This window comes from Manis javanica, chromosome 4 (assembly GCF_040802235.1).
Source record: "Manis javanica isolate MJ-LG chromosome 4, MJ_LKY, whole genome shotgun sequence".
Lineage (NCBI taxonomy): Eukaryota > Metazoa > Chordata > Mammalia > Pholidota > Manidae > Manis > Manis javanica.
In genome coordinates, this window is record NC_133159.1 from 134,947,550 (window position 1) to 134,972,495 (window position 24,946).

A 24,946-nucleotide genomic window follows, 5' to 3' on the forward strand; every position below is an offset into this window, starting at 1 on the left:
TGGTTCTGTGAGGCTGTGGGACCATGTCCCATGGTGGCCCTCTGACTGGCTACCTTGCTGAGAGCACCACTGGCTCCCCAAGGCCCCTAGGAGAGGCTGCAGCCCTGCTGCTGTGGGTACCGTCCCTCCACCCCTTGCCAGGCACTGCACAGAACCCCTGGCACTGCTGCCGACACCAGGGGCGGGGGCTGGGCCTGCAGCCCAGGGGCGCCAGAGCTGTGTCGCGTCTGCAGCTGAGTGCCTCTCACCCCTTCTGGTTATGTTTATAGGGTGCTCCTGAAGCAGTGTGGCTTCTTCTATGCCTGCCTCCTGCTTAGGATTTAGACTTGAAACCTGAAGGGCGAGGACAACAGGCAAATAGTAAAAAACAAACAAAACCAAAAAACCCCTTTAAATTCCAAATCCTTCTTCCCTGAGCTAGGCCTATCCTTCTGGCCTCTTCTCTTAGGGTTTCTATAAGAAGCTCCCAGGTCCTGCTTGGAAAGAGGTTGTCTGGATATGGGGATGATGGGGGTGGGGATTCTTCAACTTCAGCCCCAGCTGGGACCCTCGCTTCATCGGTCATCCAGCATACAGCACCAGATCCCATCTCAGGGCCTTGCTTTCTAAGACCAACAGATGGGCGCTGCTGCTTCCAGGATGTCAGCTACCTTCCTTAGCATCAGGATTTCCCTCACACTTAAGCAGGTTTCTCTTATACGGGGGCTCAACTCAGAGTGGTGGGGTTCTGGATTCTTCTCAGTGACCTTCCAGTCTCTGAACCAAGTCATATTCCCTCTAGTTTTTCCTTTCCTACCTGCTGATCAAAATCCTCTTTTTTTTTAATGGGAAAAAAGTGTTTATGTGAAGGTGCACTGTCACTAAGATCTAGTGTGGACTGTATGCAAAGTTCTCTAGAATTCTGGCTCTTAAAGTTTAAAGATACACTTTTAGAATATGGAACACCAACAAAACACAACACTATTCCAACACTCTTGCTTTGACAGCCAACACAAAAGTCTATATAGTTCAGGAGCTAAGAACTGCAGCTATAAACTCTCTATCCACTCCCACCCGAGGCCATTGCAGACAGGATGCCCTGCTGGAGTTGCGGGGTCGGGAGCCAGGGTGTAGAGGGAAAGAATAGGAAAGATGCCCAATTTCATATCAAACTATTACCTCTCTACATATACAAAGGATAACCATTGCTTTCATGAGCGAACCGACAAAGCTGGAGGAGCCCTGACAGTGAAGGAAGCCACAGTTCTTTTGCTTAATGAGGAAGCTTTCTTGCAGCAAGACACAGCACTGGTTGGGCCACATTTGGTTTTGTGCAATGAAAACCAAAAGGAAACCTCTGCTTACTGGCTTTCTACAGAGGGCCTGCAACTACATCCTCTAGATCAAGAGGCAGGAAAAAACACTGAGGGCGAATGAGGATGTGGAGAAACTAGCGAGGGAGCATGCAGCAAAGTGATCTTGGCAGGCAATACTTTGACCAGGGTTGGCAATGTTTTAAATGTGCATGTCCTTTAATCTCTGTAAATGGGAATGAAACAGTTTTAGGAGAGGATCCTACAGAGGTGGTAACAAGTAAGCAAAGATATTTACAGAAATATAAAAAATTAAACCACCTGTTTGTACATTGCTAAGGGACTGTTAACAGTGGTATATCTGAATTATAAAATATCCTGTAGCTATTAAAAAGAATGAGTAGATCTATATACATGCTGAGGAAAAAGTTGTCTAAGATATATTGTTACACTGCAGAAAAAATATATAAATATGCTTAATATTGATTTTTTTTGCAAAGTGCCCCTCCCCTCACAGTAGACACAGAGAAAATCTAGGAGAGTAGAACCTTTGACAATTTCTATATTGTTTTAACTTATCAAGATGAATACTGGTCTTGCACTTTGAAAACAAGTATTACTATTGCAATATTTTCTAATGTAAAGAAAATTGACAGTGCTGGCAATACTCAGAACCATTGTATTACTAGTTAGGAATGGGAGGAGACCCAGTGGAGGGGGGCTTACACCAGCTCCTTCTGACAAAACTTCAGAGAACTCAGTGGCAGAGCCAGGAGACCGCAGAGAGGGGCTTCCACAGGCTGAACACTGCCACCCACTCACCCCCCCGCCCCAGGCCTCACTGGAACTGAGTCTTCATTTGTTGAGGGAAGTTAGATTTTCTCTCGATTAATAATTAAGAAAATGTTTTATGATAAACTAACCATAATGGTCAACAAGGGAGCTGTCAAAGGTGACTGATGCTAAGGCTTTGAGATGGAGGAACCAGGAAAGGAAGGTGGTACCATTTAGAGTTGGGGATTCCAGGAAAAGAGTGGAGTTGGAGTGTACCTGGAGATGTTACCCACGGCCGGCGGAACGGCTCGCAAACAGACAGGAAGGACAGGGACTGATAACCTGGCGCATCTCAGAAGGCACGGCTGGTGTTCACACCTGTCATGGATAGATAATGTTCTCCAGGGCATCTGGGGTGAGAACCATGGGGGCCCAAGACCCTGAGCTTGACCATGGCTGAGGCTCAGAAGGACAGAGGAGGAGGAGGAGGATCAGGGGAGGAGACCAGGAAGTGCTGGAGCCAGGCATCAAAGTAAGGCAGCAAATTCAGAGGGAATTCCTGGGGGAGGGGAGGACTCATCACATAAATGGAAAGTGCAAAGAGAACGGAAGTTCAGCGAGATCCATCAGTGAGCCTCGAGAGAAGTTTCTGGAAAGTATTGACATGGATACTGCATAAGAGAGAATGCAGGTGGGGGACCAGGCTGTGGCTATAGTCTTTTGTTTTAAATGGTAACAAAAGTAACAGAAGAAGTTGTGGTGGAGAGGGCGGTGGGATGGAGGAAAGTGGAGACCCCTGTTCACTTCTGCAGGCAGAGTGGGAAAGCGCCGAGGAAGCCAGCCGGAAGGAGGCTGGACTCCAGGGAAGGACAGCCAGGGGAAGGGTATGGCAAGTTGAAAGTGGGGCGAAGTGGACGTACAAGGGTGGCTTAGATTTTCCCATTCTTCTTTCACAGTGGGGGATAAGCAAGTGACTGAGACTCTTGGAGCCTCCGTTTCCCATCTGCAAAATGAGGGAATTTGACTGAAGCTCTAAAAACAAACTGACATACCACCAAACACTGATGCTCCAATTCAGAGTTTCCCAACTAGACACCTGGGCCCCACCAGAGTGCAGGGTGGATGCCTCGCTGATCCCCTTAGCCTGGAGGCGGTGTGGGCCGTGATGTGGACGCAGCTGCAGACCTGGGCCTGGGCCTCTAGTCCGGCAGCCTCTTCAATTGATTTGCTCAAGTGTGAGGCAATGGAGCCCAAATGTTCCACTTGTGTTCTGAGTCCTGGGAAGTCTGGGAAGCATTGCACACACAGACATACGAGGCTTCAGGTGTTAAGATTTGGAGCTTGTGGAAGTTTTGAAAGAAGAGTGGGCTTCCTTTCAAATGTTGCCTAAGCCCCCTCCTCCCATTCCCATTGTACCGTTTTGTTCTTAGAACACAGCTGCCTTGCACCAGGGTTTCCTTGCTTTCTGACATCCTTCCTAAAGGCAGCAAGGCTCCACCCAGGACGTGGCCTCCAGGGTTACCAGTGCAGAATTTGGGTGACAGTTCAGGAGTGTGGTTGAGTGGGTGTGAACTTCAAATGAAGTGGTGCTCTTTCCTGTATGAAGGAGACACTGCCGAGCCTCCCAGCCTTCCAAGGCCGGAGACAGCCTGTGCAGCAGCTCTTAATGGGAGTACTAGCTTCCACACTGACTTCTGGGCAAACCTGGACTTCTTCAGAGTTGCTTTGGTGGGCGAAGGAGCACCACAAAGGTCAAACTTCCCTTTAAGAATGCGTACTTAATACCTATTAAAAAAACGGAACGTTCAAAACTGTCATCACACAACATGCTTCCTCAGATGTCCCAGGCGCACACAGACCGTCTGTGTGCTAACCTGGGCTGCCAGGGCTGCTCAAATCCACGTAGGCCTTGAAAGCCCACATAGACAAAATGTCCTTGTCACGTCTGTGTAATTGAAGAGTATCTGGGATTGAAGGGGGTTTGTTTAAAGCAATACAAAATGAAACTGACGTTCTTTGCAAATTCTTAGCTGGATTAAATCAAGGTTTCTCTATTCTGTGTAATCAAAGCAAAACACAGAAATAAACTGGATGCTGAGGCTGATATATAGAAATTGTCATGCATAATCTTGGCCTTAAAAATGCTTTCTATTTGGAAATAATTTCAGTGTTTGGAATAATCTGGAATAATTTCAATGTTTGCACTGATGCGCTTTGAGAGATTGCTGAACTCTTAAGATGTATTACTAAAATACTTTTACCTGTTTTGTAGAGTCCCATGTAAAGTGTGTGTCATAAACTTGAAAACCGCTGGTGTATTGCAGAGCTGGGATGATGGAACGAGACTCAGCCAAATCCTAGCTCTGCCACTTAACCAGCCACATAGCCTTTGGCGTGTCACTGCCCTTCAGACCTCCAGGTCCACATCCACAAAATGGAGCTAATCAGGCCTACTTAACAGGGATTTTGATTGGATTAGGTGTCATATTGAGGATGAAGTACTAATTGCTTCTCTCCCCCTGCCCACCTGACCAAAGTGTACAGATAGCATTGAATAGCCCAGATCTCCCAGTCCCCTTCATGCTCAAACATACTATCTGCATGCTAGACCGGAGCTGGGTTGCCACTAAGGCCCACGGCTAAACCAGCTGGGGCCCTAACTCCCAGCAGCATGTCCTCCTCGGACAATCCAGCCAGCCAGCTGCAGGGCCAACCTGGGGTCCGTTTGGAGCTGTGCAAGGGGTGTAACGGGCATGGGCATGAGGTTGTGGGGTGTCTGTGCAGGAACTCATGTTTTCTTACATGGCTGTTACTCTCCATTTGCCTGCTCATGCCCCTCAGTGGCTGCCCTGTCACAGTACGATACACTTCGTGGAGGCCTCTGTGGACTGCGGTCCGGGGGCAGCTGGCTCGCCTCCCCTCCCATTGAGTGGTGCCTTCCTCTCCCAACAGCATAGAGCCAACAAGCTGAAGAAGCTAGAGTTTCTCGCAGCACTTTCACCTGGCACCCCTGAAAGCTGTGGCCTACTTTGCAAATATTTTTCTTGGCCCCAGAAGTCAAGGGAAGTTTGAAAAGCTGTTTTTAAAGACTCATTTGTTGAAGAATTACCCTAGGCACAACCATTGCACGAATCCTACTTGCTTACTGAGCAAGCAGAAGCTACCACAGCCTTTAGGGTAAGTGATAAGCAGTCCTGGAGTTGAAGAACTGAACTTGTTTTCACTTTAACATCAGTTTATGACCCACCATTTCCAGAGGGACTGAAAGAGCCAGATAGGTCCTCTTCAGCTGATTCAGGGATTCAGCTGCCTTGGGGAAGGTCTAAACTTCTTGGAAAGGCAAATGTAAAGTAATTCAAATAGTGGGTGAATGTCTGGCTAACCAGGTAGGACCGCCTGACCCAAGATAATCTTGCTTAGAACTTTTTGGGCGTTGTAAATAAAAAAAAAAAAAAGTGCAGGCAAGAATTTTGCCCCCATCAGGCATGGCCAGTTGAAGTCTGGTCTGTGGACACCAGACACCGTATCTAAAGAATTTTTTTTGGAAGGAAGTTTTTGGCAACCCTCCTAGTTTGCATTCAGAGGAAATGGGCTGCATTTCCCACATCAGGCAGTGCAGCCAGCAGCGCCAGGGGGAAGCTGTCTTCTCAGTGTCTGCACATTTATCCCTAGTGCTATAGGAACTGCAGCTGCCGGGGCCGGGGAAGAGGGGATGAAGAGTCTTTGCAAATTGTTGAAGAAGCTGGCTGGACAAGCATGACCTAAAAAGGCAAAGACTAGACACTCCAATGCTTGTTTCTAAGGCAGCCTGCACACAGCAGTGGGGAGTGGTGGGGGTCGTCATTTGCCCAATCTATGCAACTTAGGCCCTGGGAGAACAAGCCCTAGGCCACCCTCCAATCCAGTCAGGCCAGCCACAGCCTGAGCACACCACCTGGTCTCCTGCACCCTTCACAGCCCTGTTAATTATTACTTGTTTTCACAGATACTGAAAGCTGAGGCTCAGAGGATCAGTGATTCACCCAGTGTCAAAGTGCCAGCACCAGGCCTGGAGACCAGGTCTTCTGCAGCAGTTTACAATTCCAGGCTTTGGTTTCAAATGGACACAATCTTCATATCCGGCTGGTTACCAGTACCTTCCTTGTCTGGTTATGTAGGTAAGGAGGAGGAGAATCTGGCAGGTAAATCACCTTGCACTGCTCTTCTAGGTGAGTTATGTTTTTTTTCCTTCTCAGATTGATCTCTGGCCACCCCAAAGTGGGATGCTGGTAAAAATAAGGAATGGAAACTAGGTAATGATCTCGAAGCCAACCTAATGGAAGTACTGCGACAGACTTTTCCACTGCTGAGAGAGACATCAGACTTCCCAAAAAGTTCACTGCAAAATGCCGACCCAGCTATTAAGGAAACAGGATTAACCTAACTGTGTAGAGGAGAAAAACCATTAGGCAGTCACATGGAAAGAAAAGCAGGCTGTGACTGGAATGGTAAGGTGGGGAAAGTCAACAGGATAGAAATTGAGAGCGCAAATCAGAAGCAACACTTTATGTGTATTTACATAGAGGGCCTCCACCCCAGGTGGACATGCCAGGACTGTGCTGATGAGCAGCACGTGCTATTTTTGGGTGCCGCTTCCTTAGGCCGCCAGGGAATGGGGCACGTGTTCACCAGGGAAAAGGGCAGACCCTGATAGGGGAGCCCAGGTTCACAGGCTTGCTAATTCTTTCCTACAGTCTGTTCTGTTTTCTGTCAACAGTAAGGAAATACATCCTAGCAAATGACATGCAGTAATGCTTTAATTAACTGTAGTATTTTATGCTCCAATATGCACCAAGAAATCACTTCCAGATGGGGAAAATAAAAGATATTTACACAAAAAAGCAATCCCTTTAAGGAAATCTGTATCTCCCTAAGGTATAGAACTTTGAGGGTCCTGGAGAGTATCTATTTTGATAAATACTAGAATGAGACTGGAAATTTTTATTTACTATATAATATGCAACAGCACTCTTTATGCATGCCAGCTTTTCATATGTCCATGTTTCCAAGGCTATTGGTTAAATGGCCCAATGGCAGTCCTAGTGATTTTATTTTTAGCAGTCTGACTTGGAGTAGACAAGAAGTGTGAAACACTTGCTTTCACCCTCAAGCAAGCTAGTTATTTTGGAGACTTCTCTTCCTGGGGAGAGAAATTACATTTCCGGCTGTGAACTTCTGGCATTTCTCCTAGCATTTCCTAAAAAGGGAACTTTCTTGTCCAATGGCAATTCAGGATGGGCCGGTGTGACATCCCCCATCTCAGGGAGCAGCCCTGGATCTGCCTGTTTACCCAGCTTGCCCCAGACTGTCTTTGGCAATCTGCCATCAGTCCTGTCTGACCTGCTCTAATGAGCCACCAGAGGCATGAGGAAGTAGGCATTCTCTTTTGGGTGGCGGGCAAAGTCCTAGGCACTGGTTCCTTTCAAGAGAGGGAGGCATGGCAACAGGTAGCTTCAATTCTGGCACTGAACTGGGAGGTCAAAACACCCTGTCCACTGCGGTTATCGTTTCACTGTCATGATCCAAATGGAACTTGCTCCAGCCTGTGTACCTCTAAGGCATCTATTAGGAAGTGTGTCCATAATAAAAGCAGCAGTGAACTCCTTATCAATTATAAATTACCAATATTTATTTTTAACCACAATATTTTAACCACTCAAAATTGTTTTTTTTTTAAAGGGGCTAGGGAAAGTGGGGGAAGGAACAGGTACAATATCTAACTTAGCTGAATAACACAGTTCTTAGGTATTGTTTTTATCAATGAGTGCTCCTTTATAAACGTTATTTCGAAGTGACAATAATAAATAAACTTTCTGTTTGGGGCTTGGTCATCAAAACAGGAAGAATCCTAGTTAGTATGGGGACAGCATTATTTCTGGCATGGTCCCTACCACCCATGCAAGTTTAAAATTAAAACTGCTGGCTACCAGGAAAGAATCTTTACCATGTTAGTACCAGTTTATTGTACAGTAACTACACTTGCTTAGAGAGCCAGAAAAAGTATATATTTATGGAAATGTAGTATAGGAGCCCTTCAGTAAAACAAATTTCTCTCTACTGCAATGTTACAAGCAGTAAACATCATAATCACCTATGGGACTTCTAACTCTATATGCGGGGCCCTACTCCAGACGTACCGATTCCGAATCTCCAGGCATCTGTCCTTGTAAAAGGACCCCAGGTGGTTCCAATGCATACCCCCAGTTGAGAAACATTCTCTGTCTTTACAAGATGCATACACAGCATTCAGACCCCATCAATGAAACATTTAACATAACTCCTACTGACATCTGTTGGCTCCTTGGAGATTAATGACAATGCAATAAATCAAGAAAGCAACTTCCCTGGCTGTGACCACCAACTGGGGGAAAACAGCAGCCTGACATCTCAATGCCATTACAGGGATGTCCAGAAAATGACTCAGGAACAATCCAAAAAGGGAAGCATGGATCTGTAAACACAGAGTGAAGAGAACCAGGTGCAAGAGTGGCTTTCCTGGCTCTGCAGGTCAATGGCTGCTGACTGAAGAGGCTGTGCTGTTCTGAGGTGGGCCCACCACCCCTCCTTTCAAGAGCAGGAAGAGAATGTTAACCCCATCGGTGCAGACTGTGTATGGGGAAAGTGCAATCTACCTGCTGAGCTGCCCAGGTCCTCCCCCAAGGCTCTCCCCCCCTGCCTGTCCTGCTCTTGCTGAACAGTCTTGCCCTAAGAGAGCTCAGCTACGGCCGCACACCTCTGTCTTCCACCACTTACTTTCTTCTCGGTGTCCTCCAGTTGAGATGCTCAATGCATAAGGGGCACACTAACAAGAACAGGCTGGAGGTTGATGAAGAAATGAGGCCCAGGATCGAAGCTGGGGCTGACAGACTGAGTCTGGGAGAGGCTGATGGAGAGGGAAAGGGAATAGGGCAGAATGGTTATACTGGAAACCAAGAAGGGGAGAAATAACCACTTTCTGGTCAGAGTTTCAAATCCTGAAGTTTGGATTTTCAGGAAACCTTCTCTACCCCGAATACTCATCTTGAGTGCTATTTGATATCCTGAGGCCTGTTATGCACATTCTCTGTAAAGAGCTCCACCCTCCTGCTGAGCTCTCCCCCGACCTCGCCAACAAATTGCTCATAATCCCCGAATGAATGCTGACACTAACAGCAGCTCCCTGAGGCCATGGTCACGGTTAACTGAGGCGTGGTTTCCAGTGAACCAGGCAAATACGGGCAACTACCTGGTGTGTTGCATGTTCGCATTCTGTAGGATGATGTGTGGGGACGGAAGCAGTTCTGTGAGGCAATTCTTGTCTGCAAAGCCGGGCTGGCCGGGCACCAGTGGTGACAGGGCGGGCAGGCCAGGGGTCAGGTGCGTTCTGGGCTGTGCCAAGTTCTGAGCACCTCTTTAGGTCAATATTTTGTTTCTAAGGTCTGGGTCCTTTTTCAGTAGTAATAAAGCAGTATGTAGCTCTGGCACTACAAACCACCTCTGTTGTTTCAGATGACTGTGGAAAGTACTTTGGATTTGAAAATGAATGGGTAGGAAGGGGATGAGGGTTTAGGCCTCCTGGGCTGCCCCACAGCTTCATTTGAGGAGAAAGTCCAGCAAACTTTTTCTAGGAAAACTTCCTGGTTTCTCTTCACGAAGGCAATCCCTCCCCTAGAAGTCAGGAGCACACTGGGAATAAAGAAATGGAAAGAATAATCTGCTTCCATCATACAGTCAGTGTGGCAGGCAGAACCCTCTCTCCAAGGCAGATACAGGTCTGCACTCACACCCAGGCCAGGAACCCTATGGCAGAGGGGACACCTGCTTCCAAGGCCTGGCACATGCAGTCCTCCTGGCAGACAGACACAGAGGGAAGCTCTCCTGAGGATGCATACAGAGAGGGATTGGAGATGCCTGACAAAGGGGAGAACACTGGGGTATCTTGGCCAAGTAGTAAAATGTACCAGAAGCAAAACATGTATCGGGAGAGTGGCATTTACACAGAAGAGTGCTCCTGCTTCCACTGCCTTCATAAGGAAAGGCTAGTGTCTGATACCTGCTGTCTGTCCCTTCATTCATCTGCGCCTCAAAGAGTGAGGAGAACAACTCTTAGGGTCTGGCTGCAGAGGGGACCTCAAACGGCAGCAGATGGAGGAAGGGGTGAGATCCAGGCTTTCTCAGCAAGGTGCCTGGGTAGGCACACAGCAGGGAATAGGGCCTCGTGCCACAGGGTGCAGTGTGGCAGTGAGACGACAGTCAGTGACAAGTGGGCCAGATGAAAGCAGCCTGAAAGCAGAGGGCGAACAGGCCTTTCACCCTCTGCCACTGGAATCAGAGGTCATTTAACTTGCTTTTTTATCACCTGGCCCTTATTCGGCTTCTCTGATTAGGACAAGAGTTAAGACAGGTTACAGGAGAGACACATCAACAATCCAAACATCCCAGGAAGTTTCAAGACTGATGATCGGAGAGTTGGAGAAGCACAGGAGAGGTGGGGGGCTTCCTGGCAGCAGGGTGCTGAGGGTCACCGGCCAGGAGAAACCATGCCCCCTGAATGCTCCTACAGTCTCTTTTTGATTAGTTTCTCTAGTTTGCGGATGCGAGATGATTCCTGCTCTGGTGTCGGAGCCAGCAGGGACAGCGAGCTGGAGCCTTCCGGCCCTGCGGGCGGGGTGGGGAGCCTCTGGCGGAAGAGATCCAGCATGCTGCTCTGCTCGCTTCTCTTCAGCCCCTGATGTTGGAAGAGAGAGGAGGATAAACGAAGTCTGGCCCCAGAAAAGTCTGGAAAGTGCAGTTTCTGGAAGGCTGTGAGTCAAGGCTCTGCAAACAGCATAATTACTCTAGGCTGAGGATTAACACTTTCTTTAAGGGAGTTACCAGCCTTGGGTAGTGGCCAGAAGAAAAGCAGAGGAAGAAAAAAAGGTAAAAGGATAGGAGGAAAGAAGAGGCTGAGAGAGAAGAGGGTGGGGAGGGGCAACACCCTTCATTCCACTCTGTACCCCCACCCTCTGCTGAGCAGTGGCTCTCTGTTGGACCTGGAGGTGCCACCAGAATCAGGAAGTTCAAAGGCCCAGGACTCTCCTCTTCAAAGGCCAGGACTTCTTGAATCTGCTTTGCTACATGCAGCCACCACCCGGCAGTCTGGAACCTCTGAGTGTGAGAAGGATGTACAGGTGCACACAAAACAAGACATGGAGCTAACCTTCATGTCCAGTATCTTCTGGAAGGTTTCTGTGTTGCAGTCCGAAAGGAGTTTGATGTAGTTGTCAACAAACACCACCAACGGTTCATGAGGGGCCATCACTACCTACCATGGGAGAGAGACAAAAGCAGGTCCTCAGGGAAAACTCACGATTGGAGGCCAGGGAATCATCTTTTCTCACAGGAAGCTGACCACAAAATGGATTCTGCAAGACTTCCTTAAGTGGCAGCAAGCCTAAACTGAGAAATGTCCCAATGACATTTTTCATCACGAAATTAAATCATAGCAGTGTTTCCTAAATTTGCTAAATCATAGGTATGACCTGGATTGCTTTTTAAGTACAGATTCCTACATCCCTCCCCTGAATATTCTACATCTAAATCAGGTGGGGTCCCAGGTGATTTGTTAATTATCTGGACCATTTGGGAAGCACTGTATTAGAGGGTCTCATACTGAGACATTTCATTGGCTGTGGTACTGCTCCTTCTGTCTTGATATATCAGTATTACTGAGGAATAGGCAGCAAAAGGCACTGATTTAAGTGGGTTTTCTCAAAAACAAAAGTCCCAATACCTTACTCTTTTCAAGACTTTAAAATCTGGAACTCCATTTAACTACATTCATTTAACTACCAATTAATATACAAACAGAAGGAAAGCAATGGCCCTGCATCTTCAAATTCATTTCCATTTGGCTTTGAATGCAGACTGAATCCCTTGGCCGCCTAATTCCTGCGAATGTGCCACAGAACAGCAGGGAGTGGTTCCCTCTGAAGCTCTCTGCAGGTAATTCCCGCACTGCATACTTGCCTCCCTGTGGGCTGTCCTTTGGGACTGGTGGGGATAGGCCCCAACCTGTGCTCTTACAACCAGCACTCCTTGGGGTAAGAGATCAGAGAGCCAGCCCCTTTTAGGAGAAACCCTGAGGGAGACACAACCAGCCAGCGACAGAGCTGATCAGGCTGCTTCCAGTGTCCTCAGGCAGCCGGCTCAAGGTCTGTAGCACCCTCACTGGGTCCCACTGATGTGCCTGGTCCCACCACTATTTTTCCCTCCTGCCATCGTTCGAGTCATTTTGTTTGAGAGACAGACCTGAATTCAGTGCCTGGCAAGCCCCAGACTTTAAGAGCATTCTGTGATAGCTCCATTAGTTTTCTGGCCTCTCCCTCTCCCAGAAGGCCCCTTCTCTTCTCACAAGTACAGGTGGAAATCAGATGCAGGTGCTCAAGGCCTCAGACATTCTCAGCGTCATTACCCTACATATAATGTTTTGTTTAATGGGGCTTTGGGAAACCTATTCTCTGATTAGACTCAGTTACTGCAACATCTGTTTGGAGTTCTTGTCAAGATGTAGAGTATATAAAGCCAAGAGGCTTATATGGAAGGGAGTAACAGATAGCGGGGCTGGAAATTCCTGCTGAGCAGTAGAGATTGCTGCCTTAGACACTGATTCATGGTAACAACCCCACCTAACTTCCAGTCTTAGCTGAATCTTATTGCCAGAGAATCCCATTACAATGAAGAATTCATTTGTCAGAAAGAACTACTGACCCCAAGTAACTGTCCACTGTGTTTCAACAATATCTGGTGAGGCCAAAATCTCATCCAGCCACAAAATGTGGACCATCCTTTGGGACTGGTGGGGATAGGCCCTAACCTGAGCTTTTATAACCAGCATCCCTGGAATAAGAGATCAGAGAGCCAGCACCTTTCAACAGAAACCCTGAGGGATACCCAAGGTGCCCTACCTTAAGGATCATCTCTGCCCGGGTCATGCCCTTCACGACAATCTTAGTGTAACTGGCAGGTGCCTTCCGCACCACCTGTGAGCCGATGGAAGGCAGATCAAGCAGGACCATCTTCAGAGAGTGTGTGTCCAGCAGCAACTGTGGGAGCAGAGCAGAATATCACTAGCCTCTCCACATGGACACAGCACCTTGCATCCCATGCTGAGTAATAACATTTTCCTGATTTTCAATGTCATACTTTCTCACTGGAGAAAATTTAGAAAATAAACATAAATATAAAAGGAAAAATATTAGTTATAAATCAATTACCCAGCACAAAATAACAAAAAGCCACAGTTAAATGTGGTATAATTCCCTTGAAAGTTTCTGGGAGAGTAGATTTTAAATGTTCTCACCACAAAAAAGAAATGGTAATTGTGTGACAGGATAGAGGTGTTAGCTAACTCTGTGGTTGTGACCCTTTTGTAATATATAGATGTATCAAATTAACACACTGTATACCCCACAGTTATGCAATGTTATGTATGAATTACATCTCAATGAAGCTGGAAAAAAATGTGGCATAATTCTTGCCAGTCTATGTGTGCATAAAAAACTAGATTTATACTGTATATATAGTTTTATAACCTGGCTTTCCCACTTAATAAAGTTTTTTGTATTCTATTTGCCCATCTTGGCAGTCTTAAAAAAAAATCATGATTTTCTAATGGCTATACATACTCTACAGTATGTGTGTGTGTACAAGTTTAACATATTTAACCATTCCTCTTATAATTTGTTTCTAGGTCTTTATTATTATAAATAATGAAAGCTGCGGTGAACAGCTTTGTACATATTAATTCTAGGTCTATGACTGGCATTTCCTTAGAAGAGTCTCTGGGACAGATCAAAGGATAAGGACGTTTTTAAGGTTCTTGATACATATCTTGAACTGCTTTCCAAATAGGATGTATTTCTATTTTGTAAATATGTATGTATCAACATTATCTGTCAGCAGTGCAGACTGTACCCACATTGGCATTGAAAACTGTCATAAAAATCTTGCTAATTCAACAGGTATAAAAATGGTAACAATATTGCTGCATTCTGAATTTCTTTGGAGGTCAATGACAATGTAGGAGATTAAACCAAATTTAGACATAAGTATCTTGGCAACAATCTACCTTTTTCTTCTTCCTTTTTTTTTTTGTTCTCTTGCATGCCAATTATTTGGAAGGACATCAGCTTTTCTGACTGCCAAGAATGATGCTAGCAATGTGTCACCTCAGTCTCTACAAGACTCTGCCCTGGAGGTATTTACTGTTCCCATTTTATAGATGAGAAAATCCAAGTTCCAGTGGTTAAATAACTTACTGAAAGTATCTCACACAACGGACAGGGGTTAGATGATAAGATGGGCAGGAAGCTGTATTTCCACTTCCTGCTGTCCAGGTATGTGTCAAGGGCAGTTCTGGCTTAGAGCTCACTCTGTTTCCTGCTAACTCCACCTGTACTACTAACCTGCTGCTGCTCCTGGCGACTAGGTGGCACAGGAAAAGCGGAAGCCTAGAAGGGTGCCTATACTCTGGCCAGTTCAGACAGTTTAGGAGAATGGAATCACATGCCCACCAACCAAGGCAGCAGTGGGTGACAGTCCCGCTGCTGCCACCATTATGACTCTAATGGTCAATCTGTGTTCAGGACAAGGCTTGCTCTATCTGCCACTGCCTGCTCCTCTTGGAAAGCAGGGATGGAATGGATGCCTTTGGGCCCCATGACATTGCATTCTCCCTTCTCCCTATCGTTTGGTATGGGCAGAAGAATTAATGACCAAAATAAGAAATACCCATTAATGAGAGATACTATTAACTTAATGGTCATGGTGATTATAACTGTGACAATGGTATAAAAATTTGGAGAAGACATCAATGTTTTATTTGGAATAACTTAGATGGAAATGCTACTTTCAAAAAATTGTGAGGTATCAACAAACTGATTCTAAAGTTTATATGGAGAAGCAAAAGACCCAGAATAGACAACACATTATTGAAGGACAAGAAAAAGTTGGAGGACTTGACACCACACAACTTCAAGACTTATTATAAATTATAGTAATCAAGACAGTGTAGTATTGGTGAAAGACTAGACAAATAGATCAGCAGAGCAGAATACAGTGCCCAGAAATAGATCCACATAAAGTCAACTGATCTTCCAGGAGCAAAGGCAATCCAATGGAGCAAAGACAGTCTTTCAACAAGTCATGCTGGAACAACGGGGCAGCAACATACAAAGAAAATGAATCTAGATTCAGACCTTACACTCTTCACAAAAATTAATTCCAAATGGATCACAGACCTAAATGTAAAATGTAAAATTCCTAGAAAATAATATAGGACAAAACCTAGATGACCTTGAGTATGGTGATGAGTTTTTAGATACAACACCAAAAACATGATCCATGAAAGAAATAACTGATGAGCTGGACTTCATTAAAACAAAAAGCTTCTGTTCTGTAAGAGAAAATGTCAAGGGAATGAGAAGATAAACCACAGACTCAGGGAAAATACTTGCAAGAGACACATCTGATATATAAAATATTATCAGGATGTAACAGGACTATTATCTAAAATATTATATATACAAAGAACTCTTGAAATTCAACAATAAGAAAACAAACAATCCAATTAAAACATGAGCCAAAGACCAAAACAAACACCTCACCAAAGAAGATATACAGATGACAAATAAACATATGAAAATATGCTCCACATCATAGGTCTTAGGGGAATGCACATTAAAACAACAAGATATCACCATACCTCTATTAGAATGGCCAAAATCTGGAGCATTGACACCACCAAATGTTGATGAGGATCTGGAGCAATAGGAACTCTCATTCATTGCTGGTGGAAATGCGAAATGGTATAGCCACTTTGGAAGCCAGTTTGGTGGTCTCTTATAAAACTAAACATATTCCTATCACATTATCCAGCAACTGTACTCCTAGGTATTTACCCAAAGGGTTCACAACATATGCCCATATAAAAACCTGCACAATGATGTTTATAGCATCTTTATTAATAATTGCCCAAACTTGGAAGCAACCAAGATATTCTTAAGTAGCTGAATGAATAAACTGTGGTACATCTAAACAATGGCATATCATGCAGTGCTAAAAAGAAATGAGCTATCAAGCTATGAAAAGACATAGAGAAACTTTAAATGCATATCACTAAGTGAACAAAGTAAATCTGAAAAGGCTACACACTGTATTATTCAACAAATGCCATCTGGAAAAGGCAAAATTATGGAGACAATAAGATCAGTGGTTGCCAGGGGTGCAGGGCAGGTGGTGGGATGAATAGGTGGAGCATAGAGGATTTTTAGGGGGATGAAACTACTCTGTATGATGTATAATGGTGGACACATGTCATTATACATTTGTCCAAAACGTAAGACCAAGAGTGAACTGTAAATTATAGACTTTGAGTGATAATGACCTGTCAATGTAGGCTCATTAACAGTAATAAATATGCCTCTCTGGTTGGGGATGTTGATAATGGGAGAGGCAAAGCTGTTGACGGGCTGGAGGCGTATATGGGAATTTTTTGAACCTGCCCCTCAAGTTAAGGTTGGGAACATTAAACTGCTCTAAAAAAAAACAAAGCCTTAATTTTTATAAAATGGTGAGGAAGCTACACAAAGCTACACTAAATGCAGTGATGTGGCTCGTCAAAACTCTGTAAGTCATTCAACTGCAGAACAAGAAAATGCTAGGTCATTTGGAGTTTTCTAGATTTCCAGAGATTAAAAATTCTTACTCTCCTAAGTATTTGTTTTTTGAAAAGGCCAAGGGCTCACAGAGAAAGGTACCCGAGCATGCAGAGAAAAGAGGAGCATAGGCTGCCTGAGGCTCGTCTGCAGAGATGGGCGTCAGAACCATTCACAAAGCCCCACTGGAAAGGATCATTGCTCTTTCTCAGAGGGAACCCAAGACTTGTCTCTAAAGAACAAGTATGCTAAATTCCAGGTAGATTAAAAATCTAGATATAGAAATAAAAATTTTAAGAAGAAAACAGAGATTATTTTTATTACTCATGGGTAGAGAAGAATGTGAAACACAGGGAAGATTGAAGTATCTACTACTTTAAAATAAAATAAGGCTGTATCAAAAGATACAAAAACAAAGTAAAAATGCAGAAACCAGGAGAGGATATCTGCAGTACTAGCAAAAGAATAATATTTAGAACACATCATGATTCCTACAAATCCAGAAGAAAAAGACAACCACAAAGCGGCAAAACAAATGGAACAGGCAATTAGCAAAAGGAGAAACTCAGGTGCTCACAAGGCATGCGAAATGGTACTTAACCTTATTAGTAATCCAGTAAATGCAAATGAAAGCTACAACTGTATTCCATTTCATATTCATCACATAGGCAAAAGTAAGGAGGTTGATAATGCCAAGTGACAGCATAGATATGGTGCAGTGAAATTTACACTTAATGGTGAGCAACAGAAATTAGAGCACTTGGAGGAAGATTTAGTAATATCTTCTTACTTGAAGATGCACATAACCTATAACGCAGCACTTGTGCTTATATCCTTTACAGAAATTCTTGCCCATGTAAAAAATGTTCCCTGAATCCACTGTTTGCAAAAGACTAGAAACAACCCAAATGCCCATCAATAGAAGAATGGATGAACAAATGGTGGCATATTCATGCAACAGAATATGATACTGAGGTTAAAATGAAGTCAAACAACATATCAACATGGATAATTCTCAAAAACATTATGTTGGGCAAAAAAAGCAAGTGGGGAAATGATATGTATAGCACCATTTATATATGTAAATTTATAGTTTATAAATTTATCATCATCATTTATAAAGTTTCAAAGTATGCAAAACAAAATTATGTATCATTTGTAAATACATACACATAACATATCAAAATATATATGGGAATGATAAAAATCAGAAGAGTGAGGATCAAAGCCTAATTTGGCTACCCAGAAAATGAACTAAGATACGATATGAAGAAGAACTTCCAACATCAGCACTCTCTGGAAGAGTCATACCAGAAGATGATCATCAAAAAACCTCAACAAAGATCCAGGCGATGCTGCAGTTGTAGCTGCATTCATCCCACCGGTTCCTGGACTTGCCATTGGAATGAAGAAGGAGATATCTAAGCTGGCCTGTGCATACACTAAAACAACAAATTTGACTGGATCTATACTGTTGGAACTCAACCAAGAATTAGGAGAAGTGTAAGTTGTAGTGCTCCAAAATCTTACAACTACAGACTATCTACTGTTAAAAGAACATATGGGATGTGAACAGTTCCCAGGAATGGGTTGTTCTAATTTGTCTGATTTCTCTCAGACTGTTGAAGTACAGTTGGACAATATCCATTATATCACAGACAAATTTTCACAAATGCCTAGGGTGCCTAACTGGTTTTCTTGGCTTCACTGGAGATGGCTGGTAATTATAGATCTGCTTTGGTTATGTAACTGTAAAAAAAAAAAATCAGAAGAGTGATTACTGGGCATGGAAGTTGATAGGGGCCTTCAGCAATAACTATCATGATTTATTTTATATAAAAAAGAGCTAATGCAAATGTGGGAATATGTTAAGATTTGACTGGGCTGAGTGTATTCTTCACATTATTTTCTATACTTTTATTAGCTAGAAATACTTCTTTCTTCTTTTTTCTTTTAAAGTATGCTATTTGAGGCCTGACGAGGATTCAACATCATCTATGCAGCAAATTTTCAGAGTCTGGTCAAAATCAAAGCCACGTCTTAGCCTTATTTGTTGTCAGGAAAAAAAATTGGTGATTATATTTTAAAACGCATGGGGATACTTCCTACTCTCCCTAAATTTTCTACTTCCCAGAGATATATTATATGCATAAATAATTGTGTAGTCTTAAGTGTCAGGAAGAGTTTTGAATGAGCCAGACATAATTCTCTAGTGTCTCTCATATCTTTAGAATATGGCATTTTCAATCCCTGGCCAGTTACAATAAGATTCTGTCCTCACCAGACAGCTGAACAAATGGAAACCTTCGTCTCAGGTCTTACAAAAAGCAATGAGGTCAGAAAAAGAAGGAGCTAGTTTGACAGACTTAGCAGCTGTCTGTAGGAAGTGAAGGTGAAAGGCCCCATTAATCATGAAAATCGGCTGTTTTTCATCTTTGAAAATAGCTAATAGTTCATCTCAGGCATGAGGCATTGAGTGAGAGGAGGTCATCAACCAAATTTGAGCCTTAGAGATGATTTTTGGGGTGATGTGGCTTATTTGCTAATGGCTAGTGGGGTGTGAGCTGGCCAGCATGCTCTGCCTGTGAAAGCTCAGCCCCCAGCAATGGAGAGCTCTAAGGGGTTCAGTTCTTAAAAAGCTCCCTGCAAGTTTTGGGGGGCACCATGGCAATCACTAGTGATGAAAACCTTGAGTAGATAAGATAAAGGCACACTCCCAGAGGTAAAGAACCATGCATGCCCCGCTAAGTTCTTCAATGAGGCGGCACAGAGAGAGTCCAAGATATGAGGAATGGATGCACCAAAGTGAGGACATGCTCTTTTTTTCTTAGTTTAGGTGTAACTTTCATACAGTTTTGTGTACTTCATATGGTGAAGTATACAAAACTAAGTATACAGCTTGATAAACCTTTACATATGTGTACACCCTGTTGCCTAATTAAAGATAGAGGACATTTTTAGTATCCCAAAAGGCTCCCGCATGTTCTCTTCTAGTCAATGTTCTTCCTTCCTTCCAAACAAAGGTGACCACTCTTCTGCCCTCTGTCACTGAGGATTAGTTTACTACTCATTAACCCGCTTGTACCTGTCTTTTGGTGATATTATATACTCGTTTCCCTGGGGTGGATCTGCTCAAGTTCAGAATTGCTGGGTCATGGGGTAAGTTTATGTTTAGCTTTATTAGTGACTGCCAGTTTCCCAATTTGGTTGTGCCAATTTCCATTCCTACCAGCAATGTATGGAAGTTCCAGTTGCTTCACATCCTCACCAATACTTGGTATTGTCAGTCTCTTAAATTTTAGCAATTTTTCATTTAGATTTTTGTGGATGACTAATATGCTTATTAGCTTTTTGGATATCCTCTTTTTAAGTGCCTATTCAAGTCTTCTGTCATTTTTCTGTTGGTCGGCCATCTTTTTCTAATGGATTCACTAGAGTTTTTATTAGTATTTTTTTTCTATTTTCTTGAGGAATAATTGACCAATTGTATATATTTAAAGTATACAATGCAATGATTTGACATACAAATACATTGTGGAATGATCACCGAGATCAAGATAATTAACTTTTTGTGTATGTGGTGGGAATGCTTAAGATACACTCTCAGCAAATTTCAAGTATATAATACTATATCATTAATTATAGTCACCATGTTGTACGTTATGTCCCCAGAACTTACTCATCTTATAACTCTAAGTGTGTGCCCTCTGATCTATGTATCCTCACTTCCCTCTTCCCTCAGCCCCTGGCAACTACCATTGTATTCTCTGTTTCTATAAATTGTTTTCTTTTGTAAGATTCCACATATAAGTGATACATAAGAGGTTTTAAAAAAATATGTATTTAGAATATGAGTGCTTTGTTAGCCATATGTATTGCAAATATCATCTGCTACTCTGTGGCTTGCTTTGATGAGAAGTTTTTAATTTTAAGTGACTCTAAATAATCAATCTCTTTTACGATTTTTAATGTTTTGCTAAGGAATCTTTGCCTAACCCAAGGTCATAAAGATACTTTTCTATGATCCCAGAAGCTTTATTGTCTTATTTTTCACTTTTAGAGCTATAATCCACCTGGAGTTGATTTTTAAAAAACTGAGATATAATTCATATAACATAAATCCACCCTTTTGAAGAATACAATTCAGATCCTTTTGTAGTTCATTAGCATGATGAATGGGTATTCATGCTTTCGCATGATGTGTGGCCTCCTTTAAACCTTGTTACATTGGCATATTACCCGTCTGACTTAAAACAAAAAGAATACAATTCAGTGGGTTTTTAAGTAGATTCACATAGTCATGCAACCATCAACACTATCCAGTTCTAGAACATTTCCTTACCCACAAAGAAATTCCATACTTATTAGCAGTCACATCCCATGCCCTCCTTTCCCCCAGCCGTTGCCAACCATGGTCTTATGGATTTGCCTGTTTTGGACCTTTCATAAAAATGGAATCATACATTATGTGGCCTTGTGTATCTGGCTTCTTTCACATGGCATAATGTTTTCAAGGTTCATCTATTCTGCAGCACGAGTATTTCATTCCTGTTTATGGCTGAATAATATTCAGTTGTAAGATGAAACCCCATTTTGTTTATCCACCCACCAGTGAGTGGGTACTTAAGTTGTTTCCACCGTTTGGCTATTATGAATAGTGCTGTTAGGAACATTTGTGTGCAAGTTCTTGTGTGAACTAACTTTCTCAATTCTTTTGGGTATGTACCTAGAAGTGGAACTGCTGGCTCATAGGGTAACTCTATGTTTAACTTTTTGAGAAACTGCGACAAGTATTTCCCAAAATGAGTGCAGCATTTTATATCCCTGCCAGCAGCATATGAGAGTTCCAGCTTCTCCACATCTTTACTGAAACTGATTTTTGTTTATGGTGTATGGTAAAGATCAAGAATAATTTTTTTCCTATACGGATATCCAAATAAATATCCAGCACTATTTATGGAGAAGACTATTCCTTCCCAAATGAATTACAATGCCACTTTTCTCATATACTGAGTGTCTATATATACATGTGGGTCTATTTCTGAACTAAATTCTATTCTGTTGGCTTATTTGTTCCTGGTGCCAGTACCATACAGTCTTCATTACTATAGCATTAAAATATATCTTGATATCCTGAGCTTTAAGACACCCAGCTCTGTTCTTTCCCTTTAAAATTATTTTAGCTATTCTTGGTCTTTTGCATTTCTATTCTACTTTCTGAAATCAGCTTATCAATTTACACCCACATCCACCCCTGCTGGGATTTCATTGTACTTACAGATAGTTTTGGAAGAATTGACATCTTTTTAAAATTGAGTCCTTTAATCTATGAATGAGTTATCCTGACATTTTGAAGGTCTTCTTTAATGTCTCTGAATATTGTATTATTTTCTGTGTAAAAGACTTACACATTTTTTGACAGAATTATTCCTAGATATTTAATGTTTCCTGATGTTACTGTATATAGTTTCATTTAAAATTTTTCCTTTTTTAAGTTGTTTGTTGTTGGTACATGAAGATACTAAAAATAATTTTAATGCTGACATTATATCTAGTAACCCTGCTAAGTTTATATTTCAATAGTTTATCTACTAATTCTTTTGCATATTGTAATTAATAATCATGTTCTCTGTAAAAATGACAGTTTTGTTTCTTCTTTTCTAATCAGTATGCCCTTTATTTCTTTAATAAAATGTTAATTTAATTTTTGCCTTATTGTCCTGGCTATATGGCTTTAAGGGCGATATGGGACAGAAAGCAGACATTGTCTTATTCCTATAAGAAAATTTTTCTATACTTGACCATTAAGCATGATGTTTACTGCAATTATTTTTCATTAACCTTTTCATTTACTTCATGCACTTGCCTGGTCCTCTCATCTTCAGGCCCTTGCTGGCCCTGCTGATGGCGGTAAACTCCTCTGGAGAGAGGCTGTGCACAAAGGGAGGACCCTTCTGACTGAGAGATGGAAGATGCACAAGCTCTCAGTGCAAAGGAGGCCTCACAGAAATCAGGATGGGCCAGAGCTCAATGGGACAGAGAAAGGTGAGTGGTTATGCAGAGAAGAGATTCGAAAAGCTCTTTGGAAAGAGAAAAAATGCTGTGCAAAAGGGAGAAAGCTCTACTATCTGGGCAGAGCACAGGCATATAAAAAAGGAAAGGAGCAAGTTTAGCTTTTCTGAATTTAAGTTCTACAATCAGAAAATCTAGAAGGAAGCTAATTAATTTCAGGAAGTATGGGAATTTTGTGTCAATTCCCAAAATAAAATTTTATTTTGGATTACACATGTTAATGTATATGTGGGGGTAGACCACTATTATTTAAAAATAATCTTGTTACTATGGAGATTTTCAAACATGTATGAAGTAAACAGAATAGGATAAATGAATCCTTATGCACCCATCACCCAGCTGCAACAAGCAAAGGCATTCTATCATTCTCCTCTTCCTTCATCGAGGCCTCTAGCTAGCCCAGTGGCTCTAAGCTGGCGATGATTTGCTCTCTTCCCTGGCCCCCACACAGTATCTGGCAATGTTGGGGGACAATTTTGGTTGTCAATATTGGGAGGGTGTTTCTGGCACCCTGAGGGATTTGGGAAATGTCCTTTAATGCACAGGACAGCCCCGATAGCACAGGGTCTCTGGCCCACAATATCAACAGTGTAGTGGTTGAGAAACTTCTGTAACCACTTGCTGTCCATCATTTAAATTTTTTTTAGGTAAAATTCATATACATTGAAATGCACAATTCTAATTGTACAATTTTGGCAAACAGATTGACCCCTGTAATCCATACCCTCTCAAAAGTTTTTGTACATACCCTTTATCAGAGCCAACAATTTCCCTTCTATTCCTAGTTTGCTAAGGTGGTATTGTTCTGTTTATATATAAAATTTACAGTATTAAATTTCATCAATCCACTTAAAAAAAATGAATGCTTAAAAACACCTTGCCACATTTAGAAGATTTACTGAGAACTGCCAGAGAATAACCATCCTTCTTGCTCATTTTCCAACTGCCATATGTACACACTACCTGGTTCTCTTTTTTCCTTTCCTTAGTGTGTGGGCTTCCCCCCAAAAATCTAAAATTTGCTTAAATATTTTTTCCAAATAGTTTTGAATTATGTGAATTTACAAGTCAATGTGGTCAAAATGTGGTAGGTACATACAATGGAATATAATTCAGCCTTAAAAAGGAGGGACATTCTGAAACATCAATAAACCTTGAAGACATGCTAAATAAAGTAAGGCAGACACAAAAGGTCAGCTACTGCAGGATCCCACTTACATGAGGTCCCTAGAGTAGCGATGTTCACAGAGACAGAAGTAGAATGATGTGAGCCAGGAGATGGGGGTAGGTGGAAGTGGGGAGGGAGTGTTTAATGGGAATGGAGTTTCAGTGTGGACAATGAAAAAGGTCTGGAAGTGGACGGTGGATGGTTGCACAATAATGTGAATGGGCTTAACACTGCTGAACTGTACACCTAAAAATGGTTAAAATGATAAATGTATTCAGCAGAGCCAAGATGGCGGCACGAGTAGAGCAGCAGAAATCTCCTCCCAAAACCACATGTATTTATGAAAATAAAACAAAGACAACTCTTCCTAGAATAGAGACTAGAGGACACAGGACAACATCCAGACCACATCCACACCTGTGAGAACCCAGCGCCTCACGAAGGGGGTAAGATACAAGCCCCGCCCGGCAGGACCCGAGCGCCCCTCCCCCCAGCTCCCGGTGGGAGGAGAGGAGTCAGCAGGGAGGGAGAGGGAGCCCAGGATTGCTAAACACCCAGCCCCAGCCACCCACACCAGAGCGCAGGCACAGTGCATGCGTGGGGTCCTGGATACTAGGGAAACAGGGCAGCAAGAACGGTGAGCGGGTGCCTGAGGCTGGTGCCAGAGAACAAAGAAAAGCGAGCAGTTTTTTTTTTGGCGAGTGCTTTTTGGAAGTCTTAAAGGGACAGGGCGGGACACTTAGTCCAGAGGCAGGGAATCTGGGGATCTCTGCGCACTCTAACCCCCTGGGCAGCAGGGAGCACGGAGGCCCCTCACGGAGATAAATAGCCTCCCAGCCGCTCCCCCTCCAATGTGGCTCCACCATTTTGGAGCAGCAGCCCGAGCCAGGGCACGCCCACAGCAACAGCGGAGATAAACTCCATAG

The 24,946-nt window shown here is 43.0% G+C and overlaps 1 protein-coding gene, 1 long non-coding RNA gene and 1 other non-coding gene across 3 annotated transcripts in view; 2 read left to right on the forward strand and 1 right to left on the reverse strand.

The window, feature by feature from the left end:
• Window positions 1-5,500: 5,500 nt before the first annotated feature.
• Window positions 5,501-24,946, forward strand: part of LOC140849063 (uncharacterized) — a 74,372-nt gene continuing 54,926 nt past the window's right edge. Inside the window, exons 1-3 of the long non-coding RNA XR_012130550.1 lie at window positions 5,501-6,274; window positions 22,666-22,825; window positions 24,302-24,466. This is a non-coding gene — a long non-coding RNA (uncharacterized lncRNA). The remainder of the gene's footprint in view (window positions 6,275-22,665; window positions 22,826-24,301; window positions 24,467-24,946) is intronic.
• VPS53 (VPS53 subunit of GARP complex) overlaps window positions 8,089-24,946 on the reverse strand; it is a 178,146-nt gene continuing 161,288 nt past the window's right edge. The window contains exons 20-22 of the mRNA XM_037022830.2: window positions 13,031-13,168; window positions 11,284-11,388; window positions 8,089-10,812 (exon numbers count right to left, since the gene is read on the reverse strand). Of these exons, the coding sequence (XP_036878725.2) occupies window positions 10,642-10,812; window positions 11,284-11,388; window positions 13,031-13,168 (414 nt within the window). The 3' untranslated portion in view covers window positions 8,089-10,641. The remainder of the gene's footprint in view (window positions 10,813-11,283; window positions 11,389-13,030; window positions 13,169-24,946) is intronic.
• LOC118973257 (small nucleolar RNA U13) lies at window positions 20,928-21,029 on the forward strand. Its single transcript, XR_005062515.2, has one exon. It is a non-coding gene; the product is annotated as a small nucleolar RNA U13 (small nucleolar RNA).